Genomic DNA, 24,835 nt, shown 5'->3' on the forward strand with positions numbered 1-24,835 from the left:
ATACCAGCTTATACAAACTATATAGGCAATGCCTCATCCCATCCACTGTTGGCTTCCACTTTATTGGAAAGACTTTAACTTATTCTACTCTTTTGTTCTTTATGTTATATCATATTTTCAACCTTTGTCTTCAACTAATTCAATATATGACTATTATCATCATAGAAAATGGATGAGTTAATGAGGCCATTTATTTCTGTTCCTGGCACTACCTCGCTGCTAAGGAAAAGGCGAACAAGTACAATAAAATTATTTTGAAAAAGTGCCAAACTTTTGTGGGATCATTAGTCTGCCATTGAGGGCCATGCTCCCTGACATAAACACCAACTAGGTTAACTGCAGTTGAGCTACAAGTTACAGGCTTGCTAGGCATGGGAAATACAATTTTGAGCATTCTTCCACACCTTGATCATGAATCACATAGCCACCCACCCACTTACACTTCTATCTATACCGCCCTGCTGCTCCAGAAAGTCACATTCGTTTTATGGGGGGAAATCCACATCTAGATCATTATTACAAGAATCCTTCATAGATGCTGGATTCCCAGATCCAAGGTAAGAGACATCCATCCGAAGGTGGGTGTCACATATGATTAGCAGCAGTCAGGCTGTAATATGTAGGGGGAAATGTCATAGCTCGGCTCCTAGTACCACTGGGCAAAAGACAAGTACAATTGCACCTGTATTAACAGTACAGGATGACTACTATATGATTACTGCAGACCATATAAATTCAAGTTGTTTGATAGTAGTGAGTGTTCAAGAGATGGGGGGTCCCAAGAGTGTAAACCTCCTTCCCGTGCAGTGCAATTGGGTAATAATGAGGATAGACGCAGTCAGGTTCATAAAGAAGTGAAGGTTTCAGTTTCTGCCTTGTGTCTGGTATTTGCAGGCCTGTGCTCACACAGAAGTCTCTCTCTCTCTCTCTCTCTCTCTCTCTCTCTCTCTCTCTCTCTCTCTCTCTATATATATATATATATATATATATATATATATATATATATATATGTGTGTGTGTGTGTGTGTGTGTATATATACACACACAAAGATTTGAAGGTTTTCCATTGTGAATTCTATTTCAGATTTGCTATGCCCGAAGAAGGATATTGTACAGGTAAACCTAAAGAAATTATGTTCATACGGCTTTTGAAAGGGAGATGTATATTAGCAGGAATGTGGTCACCTGTTCTGATCTCATCTCAGATCTCCCATACTGTGTTGAACTGTATGTGTCATATTTGCATGCTCCGTCCCATTCGTTTTCCTTGAACGGCATCTAAGCAACGCAACCTTCACCGTGATCAAGACGAGTTAAGATCTGGTTTCGGTCGGACTGGCTACCATCCTCTTATTCCCATTTGATTTACTTACACATTTTGGTGAATATTTACTGAATGACTTACAGATTGTTCATTGCAATAAGTTTAACTCGAAAATCTTATTGGATACGAAAGAGTGAAACAAAATTAGGACATTGTAGTGTCTGAATAAAATGAAAAGTCTATAGTAGGAAACTTATGAGAATGAGAGAATAATAGCAACTGACATTAATAATCAGATTAGAGCTTTTGATAATTCAGTTTAGCCAGCTCAGCCCCATAGATTAAGTCTTGTGATATTCGGATGCTGCTACCAAATATGGTGTAAAGCTAAATTACATCCTCTGCCGGTAGTTACAGCAAAGAATCCAGGTTAATTGACTCTCAGAAAATAACTCTACTTTCTTATAGTGATTTTGTGACCGAATGGGACTGTAATTGAAAGTTGTGAATGATAAATTACGAGTATGAATGCTATGTTATTGTTATTGTTTACGTTTGGCTTCGTTGCTTTGTTGGGTGAGAGTGTCTTGGCTTGTGTAACATAATACACAATATTTAGTGAGTATAATTAACTTCTGCTGTCTAATTTAGGTATGTGTTAGTCATTCAATTGCATTACTTTCGATGAATGTTGGTGGAGATCCTAAAAAAGGGGTATGAATGTACTTTTAAGCTGAAGATGCAAATGGAACTCGGGACGGCTTACCTGGCCGACTGTAGAACCATAGTTAATTTTCTGCTCGTGGTCAAATATTATAATATTCAACCAAAGTACCATATCCTTATCTCTATTAATGGTAGAGATGACACAGAACACTGCCCTATGATGATTTGACTCCCCAGTTGTGGTTTCCAATTATTTTTTTACATAGGATATTGTGAAACTACAGGACCACTTATATGTTAAGGTCAAGATTCGGGGTCACTACTTTAGTACCATTCCGTCTGAGGAAAATATGATCTTGTGTTTCTTCATTGTATAGATGTTTAATTATTGCATCTGAACTCGTTGGAAGCTGTTTGTCTTTGTCCTTCACAATAAAAGAAAAAAAAATGGGTACAATTTATTCAAGGTGCATGGTGTAATTAGAGGAAAATCTGAAACTTAAGAATTACTTTTGGAATATGTGAGAACCGTTGATAATACTAATTTTATTAAATGATATGCTGAGATTGGAAAGAATTTGAAGGCTAAGTATAATGTAGGTACCTTTAAGTAATAAAGAAGGTGTATATACGACTTTATTTTATTGCAGTTAATTTAGTTCAGTATATCTTAGTTTTGTTACTGCTTGGAGTATATGGCTAATTATGGTATTTTCATCTTTAGTATAATCTCAGTAGAGTATAATCTTTGGGTATGTACATTAACTTAAAAATGGTCTGTATGTGATGGAAGATGATGAAATGGTTTTCCTTTAGAAAAAATAATATTTTATGAATGATTTAGTTGCATTATTATAGTTTAGTTATTATAGGTGTGTTTGTTTTTTTATGAAGAGCAGCTGGGTTACAGATTTAATTATAGGCACAGAAATCAGCCTTTCCAAATTAGTGTAAGGGAGACAACATTTTTATTTATTTGGATGCTTTCCAGAATACTAGGTATTGTAATTCATGAAATGTCTTTCAGAGGAACACTAAAAAGGCATTCAAAAAATTTTGATAAGATTTCTGTAGCAACAAAAGATTTGTAATGTAATTTTTCAGTAGATGTAAGACTTATACCTATTACGTAGAGATCCGACATACTCTCTCACCTTTGAAACCTTTTCCTCACTGATAGAATTTTACTTATGGATTTCTGAAATCAGAAGATATAAACTATTGCATGAGTAAGAAATGAACAATTAACTGCTGGTATAGATCACCTATAGATCATCTTTCTCATAAGTTGTTAAAAGTGGAACCAAAATTCCAGGATTTCCTTTGGTGGTGATTTACTGTGATATTTATTTTTCCAATGTGTATGGGTAATACCTTCTGTATAATGGAAGAACACTAATATCTTTACTCTGTGTTTACTGTATATTGAATATGGGAGCTTTCCCCAATTCTTGGAGCTAAGATAGTATTTCTAAAAGAGTAGCTTACCCATATTGGAGGAAGTCATGTGTTCAAGGTAAGGCTTTGGTTTTGTGATTGACTGATGTGTTTAGTTCTTGAGCCTTTGGGTGAATACTGTATCATGAAGGTTAGCACTGGTTAGTTAAAAGAATGAATCCTTTGCCTTGAATTTTTGTATGAATGTAAATTGTTGCCTCAGTACTTCATTTCATGCATTAAAGAAAAAAATCTTATTTTTTAGGGTTGTGGTGTGGAGCCGTGTCACAGTAGTTGCATCATGATTGGCAAATCAGGTGAGGAATTCATATTCTTCTTTCAGATACACGTTTGTGATTCATATTATCTCCCTTAGAGCAAATGGGTTATCAGGAAAGGATTTGCTGTGAAATATTGCTATTTTTATTCAGCAGTTGGTTTATGGATCAGCATTAAGTAGGATACAGTAATCATTGCACAGCTTATAAGGTTACAGTAATGTCTGATAAACTTTCATAACGCAACCCAGACACAAGGCAAATGAGTATTAGTGCTGTCTCTCTGTTTCTGTGCTTGTTAGCATTTTTTGCAGCTCACAAGATTATCAAGTGATGTGCTTTAGTTGTGCAGTGTAGTGTTCATGTGGATCATGTTTAAGTATTTGTGTATTACATGGAGAGATTTTTACCCCAGAGTTAGTGTTCACCTAAAAATGCTAGGCCTCTACAATTAAATCTCCAAATTTAAGGGCTATAGTTATGCATTGCAGTATTTTTGTGTATGTGACCTTGAACTTGTGCCAGCACTCAGCTTAAGAACCAGGCTCAAGCAGTTTATGCCACAGATCAACGTAGATACTTGAATGTAGACTGTAGTGTTAGCTTGATCTTGAAAGTCCTTAATATGCTTCTACTGTACTAAGAGATAAGATATGACAGACTTATGCAGTTCATCGTATGAAAGCATTAAGTAATGAAGTTGTACTGTGTGACCTTTTTCCATGTCCTTTACCATCTGATTTTGCATAGTGACTTTGACATGCTGGTACCTGGAGTTTTCCCAGTTACATCCATAGAAATGTTAGTCATTTGAGTTTAAAGAGTCAGAATTCTTATCTTTACTGAACACTCCTTTTGAGTTGATATGGTACATCAATGTTTGCTGTCTCTTGCAGGTCTAAAGAAGAGTGCATTGTTTTTCCTACTTTCCATGCGCAAGTTAGAAGAATGGTTTCTTGCTTGCATTAAGCTATCATTTATAAGGAGGGACTTTTGGGACCAGTACAGTAAACATTTCATTTCATATAGGTCGTCATGACACAGTAATGCCCACCTTCTCATTCTAGCTAGTCAGCTAGATCATTTTTTTTAGTGAAGGGACAAATGTTCTGTAGAACCTCACTTATTAGTATGCTGTTGGTTACGGAACTGTCGTTAGGAAAACTACCTAACTCTCCCATTTATTGGCACTTGTGGAGAGAGAATCATGCAAGAGAGTCTTTCTCAGTTACATGTAATCCACACCATCAGCATTGTTAGTTGGTTTTTGAATTAGACCACTGTGCATATAGAGTTGAAGAGTGCTGGAGGGAGAGAAATGGGGGAAGAATGTACGGAATGGCATATGCAAGTGATTCGTTTAAGGATATGGATAAGTGGAGGCTCTTTTACCGTAGCCACCCTGTTGATGGGAGTTCCTGTAGGTATTGGACATCAGAGTTAGCAAATAGATATTTTCACAGTAATCCTCTATATGTATTTCATACAAGTTCCTGTATAGATACATTGATGAAGGTATGTATGATGTTTAAAAAGAAAAGCCTTATGATTTCTCATTTCTTAGCTTTTCCTGTGAAATAAATACATTAAGGTTTTGGTGTGATGAATGACTATTTTAAACGACATTGCATAGATATTCAGGTATGTATCCTTCTTGGCTTTGTTAAGATTCCTCTTCATTTCACCTCTTCCTCTTACCAATCCTTATCTTTTCTGTAGTGACTACTATAATTTTTTTTTTTTGGTGTTGAAGCCACATTGTTTTTCTTATATATAATTCCCTGATTCCTTTTCAGATATCTTTAACATTCCTTTTTCACATTTTTTTTTTTTTTACATATGATATGCCTTGTTTTTACTCTTTATTCATATAGTTTAAAAGGCACTCATCTGCTTAGGACACAGGCAAGGCATATAGCCCAGACATCACCTTTCATGATGTTTATGAAGACCTTGCAGTTGTGTCCACATTTAGTTCATTTTGTGTGCCAGTTTAAGCAATATTCAGCATTTAATTTTTGGCATAGAGAGGTGAAAGAGATTTGTATATGTATTATGCACTGCTGGATAAGACATGTGAAGATATCTTGTAAATCAGTCAATGCTGTTTATAATCATTCTTCCCAGGATGTATTTCTTGCTACAAGAAGATCAAGGGAACATCAGAAATACAGATTAACGAGAAAGAGTACATGTCAGTTAGCCATGCTACTAGATAGGCATGATGAACCAAGAGAAGTATGGTAAAGGCATGCCTGTAGTGACATGGGAGTTAACAAGGTCAGCCATACAGAATGACTAAGTCTTCATAATGAAAAACTTCAGCAGTAGGGAGAAAGAGTGGCAAACATGGAATCTACTTGTTGGTGAGGACATAAGGAGTCATAGCTTTATCAAATGCATACAGAACTTACTCTTGCATCATGTTACACAGTGAACGATATTCAGGGATCCTGACATCCCCTCAGCTTTCCATCTTGTATTCACTTGTGGTTAACTAAAACCAAAGGAATTAACCAGATGCTTATCTTTAGAAAAGTAATCATACAGTTATAGGTATTGGATGCATGATAATTCAGAAGCATTGAGGCAACATAGCACAAGGTACCAAACAAAAAGCTACTGTGAACTGAATGTATTTTTAGTTGCACACAGGAATATAGAATTGTATGACACAGAAATGGAGTGCATAACCACCTCTGAATAACTATGGTGAGATTTTGCTGAAGACAGATCTTGTTTATAGCATATACCTCACATCTTGCTTGTTTCACAATGCAGTTGTTGCCTTCTGCTGCATATTGACCAAAATTATCTATCATAGGTTGATATGATATTTATTTCAGGCCAGCTGTAAAGTTTGTGTTTGAAGGATGCTGTGTTAACTGCTGATAAATTTCTTATCTCACGAGACAGAATATTGAAGGGTCTCACCATCTTTCTAGTGGTTGCTCATGTACTTTTGTTCATATCTTTCCAGTATGTTTCCAGAAGGGTTTCACCATCTTTCTATTGGGCACTCAGGTATTTTTCTTCAGTCTTTCTAGTATGTGTCCAGCATTACTTCTGGATTTAATAACTGTGTCTTCCTATATGTGAAGCTGTTAGTTCTGATGTATTTGTTTATTGTCCCTCTGTTTAAAATCATGCTTAGTTGTCATATATCCTTCTCTTCTTTTTCTGGATTATATAGTTGCCATTCTTTTAATCTTTCATGATAGTTCAGGCGTTCCATCCCTTTAATTATACTTGGAAAGCTTCTGGATTTCCTGCAGCTTATATATTTTAGCTCATGTGATCAGTGAATATACAGCATGCTAGCTTTTAGTTTAATTGCTTATGTCCATGCTGATCAATTTTATCCTTTTCTTTTTCTTGTAGTGAATGTTTATACTGTCTTACAACTTTTTACTTGGCTGAGGAGTACTCGTTTGTGAAATCTCTTAAATCTTTGATGTTTCCCTCACTGTCTCTTTCTATCCTTGTAAGGACTTAGTAAGGTATTACCAATATATGATTGATCATTCCATGGCTAAATTGTTCAAATTCCCCTTTTCCTGTCATTTCACCAACTCTTGTGTCAATTACAAAACCTATGACTATGATTTACCTTTATTTCATTGTCATATTATTATGAATATTACTTAAGGTAATACAATTTTTAGTGGCACCCTGAACTGAAGATCTTCAGATATGGTTCCATTTGCTACTGTAGACTTTCTCTTTGTTTAAAACTCTTTGATTCATCTTCCTAGTTTACCTTTAATGTTTTATTTTGCTACTTTTTTAAATGAATTGTGTAATTTACTTTGTCAAATTCTTTTGCAGAGTTGAGGAAAATAGTGTCCATTCTCTTACCTGACATAAAAGTTTCATTAATGTTGTTGTTGTGAACTAGTTGTTGAGTTTGTGTCATAGATCCATGTTCTTCACTTATCGATACATGATTCTTGTTGATGAAGTTTGTTTGATCATCACTGAAACACTTTAATCATGTGTGGTGTTAGGTTAAGTGGTCTATACTGCTTTGGTATTAGGTTAGATCCATCTTTGTGTATTGGTGGTACATTAGAAATTCTATGTGTATATCTCCTGTACTGATTTTCATTTATTCTTTGTTTCTTTGAAAATATCATTGGATTTGCTGTTGTTACTTATGTCTTTTTTTTTTTTTTCGAAGGAAAATAGCTGGGTGTCCATCTTGTCCTTGTGTTGAGTTCTCTTTAAGTTGATGTTTTTATATTGGGTTCTGTTACTTCATCATGTGTTGTGGCATTCTCATCATGATGATTGAATATTGTATCACCTATCTTTTATTCTGTGTACTGAACACTGATTTATAGGTGGATAATCAGCACATCTGACATGAGGTCACTTTCATATTTTTTCCACTTCAAGAGTGCCCAATCTCAGCTGGTAGTTATATAGCATATATAGTGAATAAGTTCATGGTAAGATACTGACATCAAGAAGTAAGGAAATGGGTGACGGAGAGAGAAAGTTTCATTCAGGAAAATATATAAACAAGAAAAGACTGAGAAAGCCTTAACACAGAGGAGATACGATAGACACATTTTTCTGGCAGTATTCAAATGATAAAATGGAACTTTGAATATTGTTCAAAAGAGGAAAGAATTTAGAAATTGTAAAGCAAGCATTTTGACCAGAATTTTTCCATTAATATACTTTATCAGAAATTGTACGTGAAGTAGCAGACTAGTAGACTGTTGGTGATTTTCCAACTAAGATCAGGATAACCCCAAAAAAACAATGAAAAGTGTCAAAGCATTTTCATTGTAGAAGATTCTCAAACAGTGACTGTATCATTAGGAGTATGGTCTTGTCCAAGAACTTCTCATTTCAAAGGAGTCTGCTTTTCCCTATGGTAGAAATAGTCCAGCCTTGTGCTGAAGGAGCCTTTTGAAAGTTTGTGGGTAACACCAGGAATCTTTTGTAAAAATTGGTCCTAGGGTTATCATAAAATAATATATATATACCCTCACATATTTCAAGTGTTTGAAAATGAACAGAGTTTTTCGAGTACCAGAAACACTTCTTTAATTAGCCTCAGTGTACAGTGAATTATAATTTGAGGTACACTTTTTCCCCTCACACTTCCTTACTTACAACAGTAATTGAAAACAGCAGCCTCCCAGGAAGGTACTACCATTGTGACTTTAGAAGTTTTTATTTTGTTACATTATCTATTTTTTCTATGTAGATGGTATGAAGTCTTTATTTTGTTACATTATCCATTTTTTCTATGTAGATGGTATGGTATAGGCATAAATTTGCCCCAATCATGTCCATATTTAATGAAAAGAAAAAATTGTGAGTGATATTATTATTCAGTTCCAGAACCCCTTTTACGGGGCTTCTGCATCTTCAAGGCTGGGTTGCATTCAGTAGCAGGGAACTGATGGACTTCTTTGAAATGAATAGTTCCTTCATGAAAATGTACTCCATTAACTTGACAGACAATGATGTAACCTCACAAAAGGTGACTTTTCACTCGTAGCATAACCTCATGTGGGTGGAGTTCATTAATGCTGAAAGATGAGTTTGAGAAAAAGAATTTAGATATTAATTTGAACTCTTCAGGTGTTTAGAGACCTGGTGTATAAGGATGGAAAGGTTATAGGGAGAAGGAAAGACAAAAAGAAGATAATTCTTTGGCTTCCTTGCAAAAGGATTGAAGAAGGTATCATAATGGTTAGTCTTTGAGTGGCTGGTCTCCTTACAGAAACTGTGGGAACCAACATTCTGGTGTATGTTGCAGGTATGGGCCTTAATGCATGGGGCACACATACAGACAGCTCATGAGAGCCGTGGTAGAAATGATACTTGTGATGCCCAGAATCATTTCATGCCCTGTTTATGAGATATGCTAGTTTTGCCTTTTATTTCACTAAAACTAAGTGACTGGGCAAGACATAACCCATACACTTATACTTCTTTTTATCTTTGTCTTTTGTTTTTCACTCATTTCCTTTTAAACATTTTTCTTTTTTCCATTTTATTTATTGAATGCTTGGCCATTATGAGGAGGACTTCTATGTGGTTGGAGGTTTTAACACAATAGAAAAAGATTATCTGAAATATCCTTAACCTTAAGCAATTAATTCACTGCATCTGTCTGTCTCTTTCATAGTATATCTCATTCTCTTGTACTTTTAACTCTTCCATCATACATCTTATTTATCAGTCTCTTTACAACATATGTCCAGCATGGCCATACTCCTTTAGATGGCTTTTCATCCAGATGCTTTTGAAATATTTGTAATGTCACTTGCATTTTTCTCACATTTTTATTCATAGTGCTATTTTCCCTGTAATCAAAAACTACCTTTGTTGAATACCTTATTCCTCTCAGTTTTAACTTATTAGTACCTGGGAAAACTAAGATTTCAATTCCATATTTAAGATTGGAACACTCTTTGCAGGCTTTTGCACATTCTCTGTAGTTTAATAGAGCTCCAGTGCCCCTCCAAATGATCTTTGTTCGTAGTATAAATTTGCTCATCTTTACTTCTGGTTCTGTCCCCATTTATCAGTACTTCCAAATACATGAAATCTATAGATTCTTCAGTCATATTGATATTGAATTGAGACTGCTCATCTTTTTCAAACACAACAACCTTGTTATATGTTACATTTAACTTTCAGGAGCCACCTCAGAAACACATCATCAAAGCATCCTACCACTACATCCAACTCCCCCTCTGATTCGGCAAACTAAATGACAGTATCTGTTTGTAACTGGGGTAGCTTCTATTCTTTTCCCATGGTTCAGTAGTACCCCACAGTCTGATAATACATATTGATTCATTCAGAAAACAAGACAGTTGTAATGAAATAATAGAAACCAAACACACTTCTTCTATTTGCTCTCCTACAAGCTCTACTTCTGCTATAAAAGCTCTTGATAGTATTTCTTTTTATGCACACACACCATCTATAATCTGTTGATTGCATTAAGAAGTCTTAATGAAGTGCTCTTCATTTTAACATATGCATATGCAAAACCCCTTTACACTTTTTTCAGCATTGTGCACTACCTGCTTAGATAAAAAAAATACCTTGTCCTAACATTTTATTACTTTTCTAAGTTCTCTGGGTTCTCTAATGCTTTCAGAAAATTCCCTTTAGATCTTAATATATACAACAGTGATTATGCTTAGAAGGTATTCCTTTGAAATCCTTATCATCTCTTGTACTCCCTTTACCTGCAGACAGGGAACAGGGGAAAGTAATTTTTTGTTAGATTCTTCAGTTTTGAGGTCTTAACCCATGGCATTTCATACAGTGCTAAATCTTGATATATACAACAGTGATTATGCTAAGAAGGTATTCCTTTGAAATTCTTATCATCTCTTGTACTCCCTCTACCTGCAGACAGGGAACAGGGAAAAGTAAATTTTTGTTAGATTCTTCAGTTTTGAGGTCTTAACCCATGGCATTTCATACATTGCTGAAGTAGCACTCATGATTTTTATATTGCACATGATGATTTTAGAAGGTATGTTGAATAAGAGATGAGTAAATTAGTAGCGTTAAGGTTGAATAGGAAAATTAGGGTGAAGTATGAAAATCTTTCCTTTTTTTATACATATCTTTTATTGGGGATTTATAGGTTTTTCACTTGGAAATTACGAATGTCATCTAATACTGGCCTTTACCCTCACACATCTTATGGAGTTTGATTTAATCATTTACTCTGAATTCTTAAGGGTTTATTAGTTTTTATTCCAATTGCTCTTTTCACCAATGACAAAACTAATGATAATTGGCAAAATTGTTTTGTACTCTTTTCAGCACGTTTATTATCAGAAAGTAGAGGTAATGATGAGAGTTTTTGTGATTAAGAAAAATGTATATACATAGAATGCATAAGTTTTACCACCTTTAACCCATTCACTGCAAATGTTGCATATCTGTCATGATATTTTGTTTTCTGTTTAGTGCAATGGGGTTATATGCAAACATTTCCTGAATTGCAAGCATCTGCCTTAGGGTGAAATGTGCAGCCAGTTGTATTAGTGGTTACGTCCCATGCCCTGTTATAAGATGCTACAACCAAAATTTTTCCATGTACTCGTCTCCATGTGGAAATGTTGACAAGGCCTGTATGAGATATGTTCCCTCTCATTATGCAATAATATGTGAAGCTTTGAAACTCATACAAAATGACATTAATGATAAAAACTCCTTGCAGAAAGTTTTATTTTTACAAAAACATCTCCAGAAATAACACACATCTAACTACATATGCTTGACAGTACTCCTGAAGTACCTCACATGCTTGGCAGCAGATCAACATTAGTTAAAGAGTTCATAGTGCATTTGAACAGTGTTTTACATGGTTGAGTTTTATGTCATCTTCAGAAAGTTTTGTTCTTGTCATCATAGTACACTAAAATAGGTATCAAGATATTTTTAGATAATAGTTGAGGATCTGCACACAGTGGATATTAGGACTTCTGCAGTGAAAGTGTTAAATCTAGAAATTCATTATCTGCCAGGATGGGTTTTTCCCTCTGGTCTCTAGCTATCTTAAAGAAAATGAGTACAAAGCCAGCAGATTGCAGTCTTGAATTTTTTATCTTGTTTAGTCTCCTTCAGACTTTGAGAAATTAGATTTTAACTTTGGCCAGGAGATGTCAGATGTGGTTCTTATATAAAGATATATGCATTTACTTAAAAGAGTTTGGCACTGTTTGTAGTATATGTTATTGTGTAAGGTTTTTCACTTTAAATAAAGGTGTGTGAAAACCACATAAAGCTGTTAAACTTTTACTAACCTAGTTTTTAAGTTGTAGAATTCATCCTCATCTTTGTAGTCTGAATCATTTGATTTTAGAAGTGATGGATATTGTACAACATAACGCAGGTCCCATCATCAGTTGAATTGGAAATTAGTTAGAAGTTTGGAAGTAAAATTAACTTGAGATACTGTAGATCTAAGATAACAAGTTATTTCTTTTGTGCTATTATTAGTTTAACATGAAAACATCTAAACATTGTAAAATTAGTAGAATTACTTCGGCAAAATCAATTTAAAAAGATTAGATATCATGAAAAACGATTCAGTAAATGCTTTGATAACTAACGCAGATTGGCTAAAGCAGTGTCAGAGATTATCTTCTCTTTGCTTTCAGCATTCATGATGAAATAGCACCTTATTTGGTATCTGCTCTTGATGCTCTCATTAAATGAAGAAATATGCTGAGTACCATACCATGCATAAGTTGACAGAGTGCATTAAGGACACAATGAGGTGTATAGCAGTGAAGTTAGTAAATCATACTTGTGGTAACAGAATTTTTCATTATTTTCTGTTGAATGTATAATATATTTTTCTTTAGGTTATATTTCATGAGTAAATGTCTTTTGCAAGTGCAGTTGATATAATGTAAACTGAGACCTTGGTGCCTGAAATAATCCAGAATTCAAAGTACTTTATCTGGTGTATTAATTCCAGAGTGAACCCATTGCACATTGTAGGTTTTATCCTTTAGGGGTGATTTAAGATATGTAAGACTAATGCTTATTTTATTGATAGCTTTTGCCATATCCAGTGGTATTTAGAATGAGATGGTATGAACTAAAATACTTTGAAGAGGAAGCTCTAAAGATGATAGCTTATAGTTGCTCAGTAAACTACATATGCATGCAAGAAATCGATTTTATTCCAAAAGAAGTCCTTAAATGTAGTTCAGAAGTTAATGCATATTTCAGGAATCACCTTCATTTTCATAGAAACACTAAGCTAAACTTCAGTACAGTTGTATAAAAAAATCTGACATCAGAATTTCTGAACATTTTGGCAAGATTACTCAGAAATCTGGGAACATGAAATATCAGGCAATGTTATGGATGTTTGGTTCTGTTGAATCTGTACTACTGTTTCCCATGTTAATTACAATAGTTGGTGTTACCAGACTGCCTATGTAAGGGTACACCACAAGTGGAAAGTCACCCTTGGTTGGCTTGTATCATCATCAGTTGATGAAAAGGGCAGTCTCGTTGAGGAACTTTTCATTCCAAAAGAATTGGTCATTTTCCTGCTACTGCTTGTAATGCATCCTTGAAGCTGGAGGAGCTCCATAAAAGGTGTCCTGGGGTTATATGATAAAGAAAGTGTAGATGTTATATACAGTAGCTTTTTTAAGGAAATTTTAACTTTGATACTGTATAGTACAGCTGTGTATATTTATTTACTATTTATTTGTTATACTTTGTCACTGTCTCCCGCGTTAGCGAGGAAGCTCAAGGAAACAGATGAAAGAATGCCCCAACCCACCCACATACACATGTATATACATATATGTCCACACACCCACATGTACATACCTATACATTTCAATGTATACATATATATACATACACAGACATATACATATATACACACGTACATAATTCATACTTGCTGCCTTTATTCATTCCCGTCGCCACCCCGCCACACATGAAATGACAACCTCCTCCCCCCAACACGCGCGTGAGGTAGCGCTAGGAAAAGAACAAAGGCCACATTCATTCACACTCAGTCTCTAGCTGTCATGTATAATGCACCGAAACCACAGCTCCCTTTCTACATCCAGACCCCACAAAACTTTCCATGGTTTACCCCAGACGCTTCGCATGCCATAGTTCAATCCATTGACAGCACGTCAACCCTGGTATACCACAATTCACTCTAATCCTTGCACGCCTTTCATCCTCCTACATGTTCAGGCCATGATCGCTCAAAATCTTTTTCATTCCATCCTTCCACCTCCAATTTGGTCACCCACTTCTCCTCGTTCCCTCCACCTCTGACCCATATATCCTCTTTTCAATCTTTCCTCACTCATTCTCTCCATATGACCAAACCATTTCAGTACACCCTTTTCTGCTCTCTCAACCGCTCTCTTACCCTTTCATTACTTACTCGATCAAACCACCTCACACCACATATTGTCCTCAAACATCTCATTTTCAACACATCCACCCTCCCCCGCAAAACCCTATCTATAGCCCAGGCCTCGCAACCATATAACATTGTTGGAACTACTGTTGCTTCAAACATACCCATTTTTGCTTTCCGAGATCATGTTCTCGCCTTCCACACAGTTTTCAACGCTCCCAGATCTTTCGCCCCTTCCCCCACCCTGTAACTCATCCGCTTCTATGGTTCCATCCGCTGCCAAATCCACTCCCAGATATCTAAAACACTTCACTTCCTCCAGTTTTTCTTCATTCAAACTTATCTCCCAGTTGACTTGTCCCTCAACCCTACTGTACCTAATAACCTTGCTCTTATTCACACTTACACTCAGCTTTCTTCTTTCACACACTTTACCAAACTCAGTCACCAGCTTCTGCAGTTTCTTACCCGAATCAGCCACTAGCGCTGTATCATGAGCGAATAATCTGTTTCCCCTTTTAGAAAATTAAAATAAAAGGAGGGAAGGGATTCTAGCCCCCCCGGTCCCGTCCCCTTTAGTTGACTTCTACGACACGTGGGGAATGCATGGGAAGTATTCTTTCTCCCCTATCTCCATATAGATATATATTTCCTTAAAAGGTGTATAACATAGAAGCTCCCACTTTCTCTCCCAAAGAAAATCATCAACCAATGGAAATTATTTAATTCTAGAAAAAATAAATCATCACCGTTATATCAATGCTTACAATCTGGTGATAAAAAAAAATTAGTATAACTGGGTAAGTGATGGCACATTTATGTTCATTCATTTAATTGAAATAAAGTTTGATCAAATTGGTAGAATTATACAGAAAATGCATTTATAGTAAAATTAGTATATGTGGTTTAACTTAACACCTGTATATATATTTGAGATTTTAAGTCATTCATGATTATTTTTTACAAATCATCAGTTTCCAATCATGTTCTCAATTTTTTTTCTTAGGAATTACTGGTGTAAATGGGTGTTATATTGCCACAACTACCAAATGATATTAGATGAAATTTGCAATTTGTTTATATGGATACTTTCTTAAAAAAGTATTAGATATTTTTTGAAATAAAAGCAGAACATGGGGCAACATTTCAGGAGAATCTCAGCTAGGTTATAGTTAATGAACATTGACATTTACATAGAGGTTCTCAGTCTTCATATTTACTTGAAGAGTACTGGAGCTATATTAACTAAGGTAAATCTGGCATTTACGTAGAGGTTCTCAGTCTTCATATTTACTTGAAAAGTACTGGAGCTACATTAACTAAGGTAAATCTAATGGTTAATGCTCATTTCCAAACAAATGTAAGAACTAATTTGCTAGAACTGGAATTGTAAAAAATACTGATTTCTTTTTAATTAGATTTTTTTTGATCAGCCTAGTTTTATATTTTCTATAGTTGCCAAAGGACTGTACCACAATCAGTAGCAGTAGAACTATGTCTCTTATGTGAGGAGTGAAAATTTGCAACTGGCCTTAATTCGCTCATTATGAAACTTTTAAAACTTTGGAATTCATTTACTTTTGGCACATGTTACAACTTCATATTTTACCAAAGGCTAATTATCAGTGGGCATATTGATAACATATCTGTAGGGATGCTATTATTCTCTAGGTACAGGAGTACCTTCTGTGGTTCAAAACATTTGCAGTAGTAATGGTAATGTAAATGTGTTTCAACATGCATTGCTTTTAGTATAATTCTATATCATTTGTATTTTTTCATTCTGGCAAAAGTTTAAGTGTAGAGAAAGAGAAAGATGCAGGAAACATGTTGATTGAAACATACCCGAAATTTTTTATGTGTGATATGTGTGTTTAATTATTTTTTTTTAATTTTCCAAAAGAAGGAACAGAGAAGGGGGCCAGGTGAGGATATTCCCTCAAAGACCCAGTTCTCTGTTCTTAACGCTACCTCGCTAACGCGGGAAATGACGAATAGTTTGAAAGAAAGAAAGAAAAAGATGTGTGTTTAAATTGAAAACACATAAACACATCAGTATTTTGGTCTAACACATTCAGTGAAAGTTAAGTCATTACTTCAAGGAGCTATTTTGTATGGATTTTTCTTTCCACTAATCCCCTGTGAATAAATTATTTAACATTAGTCCTTGTGTATTGTAAAGCTGAGGTAAGTAAACATTTGTCATTTGATTTTCTGGTCCTGGTGCATGAGTCATCTGCAGTCCATGTGATTTATTTTGTAATGAGCCTCAGTAGACATTACCAAGACTCTTATGGAACTTAGGACCTTGATAGTTGTTATCAATTCAGAGTGTGTTATTAAGTCTAAGGATTGAACTTACTATAGTATGTACAGTATTTGTAATAAAATTAAAATTCAGCTATTCTGTTTATATGTTTTATAGCCTTTTTTGCATGAATTTTTTTCTAAATATATTGTGCTATAGGTTTGAACAGAAACAAGGGAAAGGAATTCCTTTCCTCAAATTTTATTAAGTTTAAAACCCTTAAAGTTCAGATGATTTGCAAAAAGTTGCACATGATCTAGACAAAAAATGATGTTCCTCATTTTCTGTTTCTCATTATGAAATTAGATATATGAGGTGTAGTAGGGGTGAGGGGGGGGTAGGAAAAGAGGAGAGTGACTGGTTCCCAGTGGAGGTTGGTCTGCAGCAGGGGTGTGTGATGTCGTCTTGGTTGTTTAATTTGTTTTTGGATGGGGTGGTAAGGGAGGTAAATGCTAGAGTTTTGGAGAGAGGGGCAAGTATGCAGTCTTTTGGGGATGAGAGGGCCTAGGAAGTGAGTCAGTTGCTGTTCACCGATGATACAGCTCTGGTGGCTGATTTGAAAGAGAAACTTCAGAAGTTGGCGACTGAGTTTGGAAAAGTGTGTGAAAGGAGAAAGTTTAGAGTAAATGTGAATAAGAGCAAGGTTATTAGGTTCAGTAGGGTTGAAGGACAAGTTAACTGGGAAGTAAATTTGAATGGAGAAAAATTGGAGGAAGTGAAGTGTTATAGTTACCTGGGAGCGGATTTAGCACCGAATGGAACCATGGAAGGGGAAGTGAGTCACAGGGTGGAGGAAGGGGTGAAGGTTCTGGGAGAGATGAAGAATGTGTGGAAGGAGACAACGTTATCTTGGAGATCAAAAATGGGTATGTTTGAAGGAATAGTAGTTCCAAAAATATTATATGGTTGCAAGGCATGGGCAAAAGATAGGGTTGTTTGGAGGAGGGTGGATGTGTTGGAAATTAAATGTTTAAGGACAATATGTGGTGTGAGGTGGTTTTATCAATTAAGTAAGGAAAGGGTAAGAGAGAATACGTGGTAATTATTCTCCCTAAGATTTAACGATGCTCTCTCACCCCAACTCTCATTTGCCCTCTTTTTCACCTCTTGCACCTTTCTCTTGACCTTCTGCCTCTCTCTTTTATACATCTCCCAGTCATTTGCACTATTTCCCTGCAAAAATCGTTCAAATGCCTCTCTCTTCTCATTCACCAACAATCTTACTTCTTCATTCCATCACTCACTACCCTTTCTAATCTGCCCTCCTCCCACCTTTCTCATTCCACAAGCATCTTTTGCACAAGCCATCACTGCTTCCCTAAATACATCCCATTCCTCTTCCACTCCCCTTATGTCATTTGCTCTCACCTTTTTCCATTCTGCCCTCAATCTCTCCTGGCACTTCCTCGCACAAGTCTCCTTCCCAAGCTCACTCACTCTCACCACTCTCTTTACCCCAACATTCTCTCTTCTTTTCTGAAAACCCTTACAAATCTTCACATTTGCTTCCACAAGAAAATGATCAGACATCCCTCCAGTTGCCCCCTCAGCACATTAACATCCAAAAGTCTCTCTTTCATGCGCCTATCAATTAATATGTAATCTAATAACACTCTCTGGCCATCTCTCCTACTTGCATACTTATACTTATGTATATCTCTTTTTAAAACAGGTATTTCAAATCACCAGTCCTTTTTCAGCACAAAAATCTACAAGCTCTTCACCATTTCCATTTACAACACTGAACACCCCATGTACCCATGTACACAAATTATTCCCTCAACTGCCACATTACTCACCTTTGCATTCAATTCACCCATCACTATAACCCGGTCTCGTGCATCAAAGCTGCTAACATACTCAGCTGCTCCCAAAACACTTGCCTCTCATGATCTTTCTTCTCATGACGAGGTGCATAGGCACCAATAATCACCCATCTCTCTCCATCCACTTTCAGTTTAATCATATCAATCTAGAGCTTACTTTCTAACACTCTATCACATACTCCCACCATCCTGTTTCAGGGGTAGTGCTACTCCTTCCTTTGCTCTTGTCCTCTCACCAACCCCTGACTTTACTCCCAAGACATTCCTATACCACTCTTCCACTTTACCCTTGAGCTTCTTTTCACTCAAAGCCAAAATATCCAGGTTTCTTTCCTCAAACATACTACCTATCTCTCCTTTTTTCTCATCTTGGTTACATCCACACACATTTAGACACCCCAATCTGAGCCTTCGAGGAGGATGAGCACTCCCTGCATGACTCCTTGTTTCCCCGTTTAGAAACTTTAAATACAAGGAGGGAAGGGTTTCTAGCCCCTTGCTCCCGTCCCCTTAAGTCGCCTTCTACGACACGCGGGGAATGCATGGAAAGTATTCTTTCTCCCCATCCCCAGGGATAAGCGAGACCACTTATTAGAATATGGATGGAATAGTTACATGATATTACAATATATACGTGGGAAATACTGGAAAACCTAGTCCTAATCTTGTGTACTGTAAAGATATTATTCCATGAAGGAATGACAGATTGGAGGGAATGTGCTAACTGAATCCACTGAAGAGTATAGTTGTTGTAGGAATCCTTAGGTTAGGTATCAATTGTCTAGGGTCCACATCTGTCCAACCTACCTATACTACCAGTAGATATAATAAAAACCATGGACAGATGCCAAGATATCTTCAAAAAATGATTTGTTAGCTTCCTTTAAGGTGCACCATACCAACCAGGTTGTATGGCATATGCTGAACACAACCTTTTACATCAAATATGCTGATAGACCAAGGTTTCAAAAGGGAAACCTGAGGTTACAGACTGAGCTGTGTAGGCAAAAAATATCTCCTGATACTAATATTAACTATGTAAAGTACTGTGTATGTTCTTATTCTTTAGCTCTACAGTATTCCATTCTACTGATTTGATGGAGTATTTGGGAGCAAAACTATGTTCAACCTACTTCAGACATTCACTCAACTAAAGACAAAATTTATGACATCCTTCACAGATTGTTCATAGAGCATATTATCAAGAACTCAATCCCATCCATTTCATTTAGTGCCATAAAGATATATTTGTTATACTGTGTAGACTCTGGATTGACTTTGAAAATGGCATCCTTTTTCATGATATTTGCTTCCTTTGATAAATGATACAACATGTTTAACAAGCTCTTTATGCTGTATTGGGTATTACCCTCAGGTATAGACTTTTGACATTAACTTGAAAATGTTATCATGCACACCTGAGTATGTTATGGGACACAGAATATAGAAATTCACAGGTCATAGGTAAAGATTAGTACGACTTGTTTGGTTACCAATAAATTCATACTCCTCTGCCAGTTATAAGAGCTGCAATCTTCTCACAGTAACTAAGAAGGAATTCCTGTAGTAAAGTCACTTGGGAAATATCACAATAATGATGTCCTAAGGTACTCCAGGGGATAAATAGCAGTAGGAAAAACCAAATTAATCATAATGTCCTCTGTTTAAGTTTTATCAAATGATATTTACTACACTTAGTCAATTTTGTAATATGATAAACCTACTTTACTGAAGATCAGGATGCTTCAGTTCAGTTTATCGTGGTCAACAGACCAAAAAACATAGAACAGGTGAGTCAAACAGGTATGCCACTTATATTAGATTCCTTGAAGGAACAAGGATGTGTTTATGAAAATCGTAGAAAGTAGGAGAGAATTTTATGAATATGATAGGATGTTCAAGAGTAAGACATGAAAAGGAAATAGAATAGGCAAGAACATGTATGTGGCAGAGTGGATTTCCCTGGGAAGGGGGTGTTCTGTTTCTGGGGAGGATTAGACAAAGATTGATAAAGTGTGATGAAAATATGGATCAGAAAGGGAGCATTTAGATTAACAATGAAAGTTTTGTTTGAATGTTTTGTGGAGAGCATTGGTATGTGAAGAATAAGAAATGTATGCAGTTGAGGTGAATAGGAGGAGGAGAGAGAGGAATACATATTAAAAATGTAATGGATGGTGATAGTGAGGGAGGTTACTGGTTAGATGGGACGAGGCTGAATTTGCCTATGTATATACATGTGTATGTGGGTGGATTGGGCCATTCCTTGTCTGTTTCCTTGTGCTACCTCTCTAACGCGGGATATGGCAGTTAAGTATGATAAATAGATATAATATCTCATAGTTTTGTAAGAAGCTGAAAAAGTGAATATTTTTCATTCCAGTAATTTTTGTTTTTTCATCAGAATTGAAAAGCTTTTATTTATTTTCATTTCTCTTTCCCAGATTTCCCTGAAGTTTTACCTCCCCCTCCAAGTCCTTCATCAGAAGAGGCTCTTCTTGGACCCACAGATTTCTCCTTATCATCAGAAAATTCTGAAAGATATGGCACTACTAATTTTAATGTCGATACTAATGATTTTAGTAACTATAATGATAATTTTATCATGATGAGTGGGCAGTCCACAGCATCAACTGTGAGACATCGACAGTATAGCCCTAGTAGTAATAGTTCTTGTGTATCTTTGACACATTCTGAAATGATTGGTGTTGCTGAGTATTCTCAGACTGTAATGAAAAAAGATTATGAGTATCTTTATCCAGTAGTGGAATTTATGGATGGAAAAGAGGTTATAACATTAACCACTTCTAATACGAATTCAACTAGTGATAGTTTGTCAACATCCATGCAGGGATTAAAATCAGGTTATTCTACTCCTACTTATGTAGGAAAGAATAGCACAGCCTTTAAATCTGTGAATCACAGAAAAGATTTAGATCCCATAAAGTCAAAGTCTGATACTGATACTGTTCCTACATTTTTAGGAAATGATGTATCACATTTATTAACCCCAGGAAGGTTTGCATCAATACCCCCATGTTCAAGGAATGGTGCTTCATTCACTGGAACGGAAAATCGTTCAGAATTATTTCTGACAAGCTCAGAATGTACTCAAGAGGAAGAAAAGGTAAAAAGAAGATTAAATGAGCTTGAACAAGGAAGTTTAACTACAACTTGCTCACAAATAGTACAAACGAACCATATTGGTTCAGAACATAGAAATGACTTTATTGAGTCAGAGATTCTGCTGACTCCAGATAGATTTACCCCTGCACATTATAATGCAGAAGTTGAATATGAAAACAAAATGTGCAACTTGAGTTCCCTTAGTGGAATATATGGTAATAATGGTCTTGAAGCCGACCTTATGACTTCTGATTATGAGGATGAACTTGAACAAGCACTGAAAGACATAGAACAAATGGAAGAAGATGACAGGAAAGAAGAGGAACGACAGTCACAGCAGCAAACTGCTTCAACTTATGATAATGGAAGACTCCCTCCAATTGGTGTTTTCTGGGATATTGAAAACTGTCAGGTAAGAATTAATGGTGATTATATTGAAGCCCTCCTTTCTTTTTATGGGCTTTAGTCTACCTTAGTAACTAGATGTTGCCTGAATGCCAGGAAGATAATTTTAGTGTCAATTTGTGTATATCTGCTTATATGCAAGAGGAATTACTGCAGTTGAATGCTCTGACAGACACCCACTGCTCAGGCTGTTCATTTTCCATATACAGTTGCAACATACTTTAAACTGATTGATGTATGTAGGGTCTAATAGGGTGTTAGTTAGTATATTAATTTGATATTATATGTCTTGTCATCATGTATGTCAGACGGCATGTAGAATTTTTAATATCAGTATTGCTTATAGTAGCATCTCATATCCCATCTGTTGTAGTCAATAGTTGATGCTTTGAAAGTAAAGCTTGCTTGAATTTAGGGTCATGTCTTGCTGGACAGTATTTAGTAATGTTTTTCATACATTTTTTGCATGGAATGCTGTGATTAATTATCCTGTACACTTTTCATCCAGGTACCAAAAGGACTCTCTGCTACCCATGTGGTTCAGGCCATACGAGAGCGTTTTTTCAATGGGCATCGTGAAACAGAGTTCATGTGTGTTTGTGATACATTAAAGGAGCACTCCAAAATTCTTGAAGAACTGAATGATGCTCAGGTTAGTTCATAACTTTCTAATGATAAATAAGGTTTTACTGTTTTGAAAATATGTATATAATTTTCAACTGCATTCATATTCACAGTGGGTAGATTAAGTACAAAGTGAAAAATAATTTTCATAAAACTGAAGTCCACCTCCTTTGGGTTGCAATAGGTTTGTATGTTTTTTCATCAAAGAAAAGGATGAGTTTAAAAGACAAAACTTAACAAATTCCACTTGTTGAGATTGATAGGGGAGGATGTGGATTCCAAGGTCTCTTTAATGCACCGAGTAAGTACTATCCTAGGCTGTAGAAGGTCTCTGATCAGATGTTAAAGTTAGGTGTTTGGTAAAGCTGGTTTAAAGTGGAACATTAACTACATTGATACTGCCAACTAGGAAAAAAATCCTTGACACTTCTTATGATCCACAAAAGATCCATTCATTAGGCAAAGGATATGCTTATGGAGAGAAAATTATTCTTTTTATAAGCTACAGACATTCTAGTTTTCTTACGAAACTGTCAAAAAAAGTCATTTTTAAGGCTCATCTGAAAGCAGTTTATCTGAGAGTAGGTTGATATAATGTTCAAGTATGTTTCTTTAAAGATCTGGTCATCGAAATCTCTATGTAGGTGAGATATAATGTCTGTCACACCCAAGGATCCCTACAAAAAGCCCAAAACAAAGTTGTCCAGGAACAACAGGACTTTCACCCATCCAGATTAATGATTGGATGAAAAGATTTTACTGTACAGTTACATGATCACAGATAAAGTACAAAGTTTAAGGAATAAAGGCATGATTGCAAGATGCCAAATTCTTCTTTGAACTTTATGGCATTTCAAAACCTGGGGAAGAAGGGGCAAACCAACTTGCTTCTTGATGTCAAAACTTACTATTTCTGAGAGCATTTTTAGTGCTTGATTTCCTTGAGGTTCTCTTAAAGAGAGATTTGATTTAAAGCTTGCAGGTCAAAAAACACCTCACATGTTATGTGTATAAGGTTTCTCTGGTATATCATATCCTGATATGTGTGAGTCATTTCAAAATAGGTTTATGATCCAAAGGCTTTTGTGCATGGACCAGAACTGTTTGGTGCTCATGCTTCTTTACATATATACTTATTCTTTCACCCTTCTAACAGAAATTATAACAATAAAAAGACCTTAGATGAGGAGGAGAAGATCCAGCATTTTGAAATGTGTAAATTTAAAAAAACAGCGACATCAACCAGAATTATTTTGTTTGGATGACTGTTAAGCAGGTCTTGAGCTTTAGGCATTTACACTGATACATTGCACATTTATATGCATGATTTCGATCTTTGGCAAAGGGTTTATGGAAGCATTTTGTGATTCTTACGAATTAGATCAGACTTTAGGAGCAGATGGTAATAAACACTGCAGGATAATATTATGATTATAACCTTTTATTATCATTGTTTAAGAGATAACATGGCTTTCTCTCATTTCTTTTGCTCAGTGGTCATATCCTTATAGGAAGTATATATGTCTATCTGTCTGTATCTCTGATGTTTTGTTCCCCTTGGAACTCTTCCCTGGTAGGGATGGCCTTTCATGATAGCCTTTCTCTCTCCTTGCCTTTTGTTATGAAACATTGAATTTTTTTACACCAACACCTGAAGTGGTCACCTAAAACATGATGAAGTGATATCATATGCTGTTTGAGAAAAGACTGATATCAAAGCAATAACTTATACATGGGTATACTGAATAACACCTATTACCAGAGTTAGCAATACCAGGATACAGTAAAGTGTTTTCAACAAATGTTACTGAAGGTGGGTGGAGGAATTATAAAATGTATAAAGGAAAGTATAATTGTAACCAGGGTAAGTAGAACTGATATTTATAAATGCAAATCATTGATTTGATAGATAAAATCATACTCTCAAAGTAATTATAAAAAAGATGATGCAATGATTATAAGAGGTCTTAACAATGCTAGCATTAACTGGGATAT

General features: G+C 35.7%; 1 protein-coding gene across 2 annotated transcripts in view; it reads left to right on the forward strand.

Annotated features, from left to right (window-relative positions):
• Positions 1 to 1,815: 1,815 nt before the first annotated feature.
• Marf1 (meiosis regulator and mRNA stability factor 1-like protein) overlaps positions 1,816 to 24,835 on the forward strand; it is a 90,871-nt gene continuing 67,851 nt past the window's right edge. For both annotated transcript variants that reach the window (XM_071694769.1, XM_071694770.1), the window contains exons 1-4: positions 1,816 to 1,882; positions 3,633 to 3,684; positions 21,130 to 22,223; positions 22,725 to 22,868. In XM_071694769.1, coding sequence (XP_071550870.1) covers positions 3,669 to 3,684; positions 21,130 to 22,223; positions 22,725 to 22,868 — 1,254 coding nt within the window. In that variant the 5' untranslated portion in view covers positions 1,816 to 1,882; positions 3,633 to 3,668. The remainder of the gene's footprint in view (positions 1,883 to 3,632; positions 3,685 to 21,129; positions 22,224 to 22,724; positions 22,869 to 24,835) is intronic.

This window comes from Panulirus ornatus, chromosome 57, assembly GCF_036320965.1.
Source record: "Panulirus ornatus isolate Po-2019 chromosome 57, ASM3632096v1, whole genome shotgun sequence".
NCBI classification, from domain to species: Eukaryota; Metazoa; Arthropoda; class Malacostraca; order Decapoda; family Palinuridae; genus Panulirus; species Panulirus ornatus.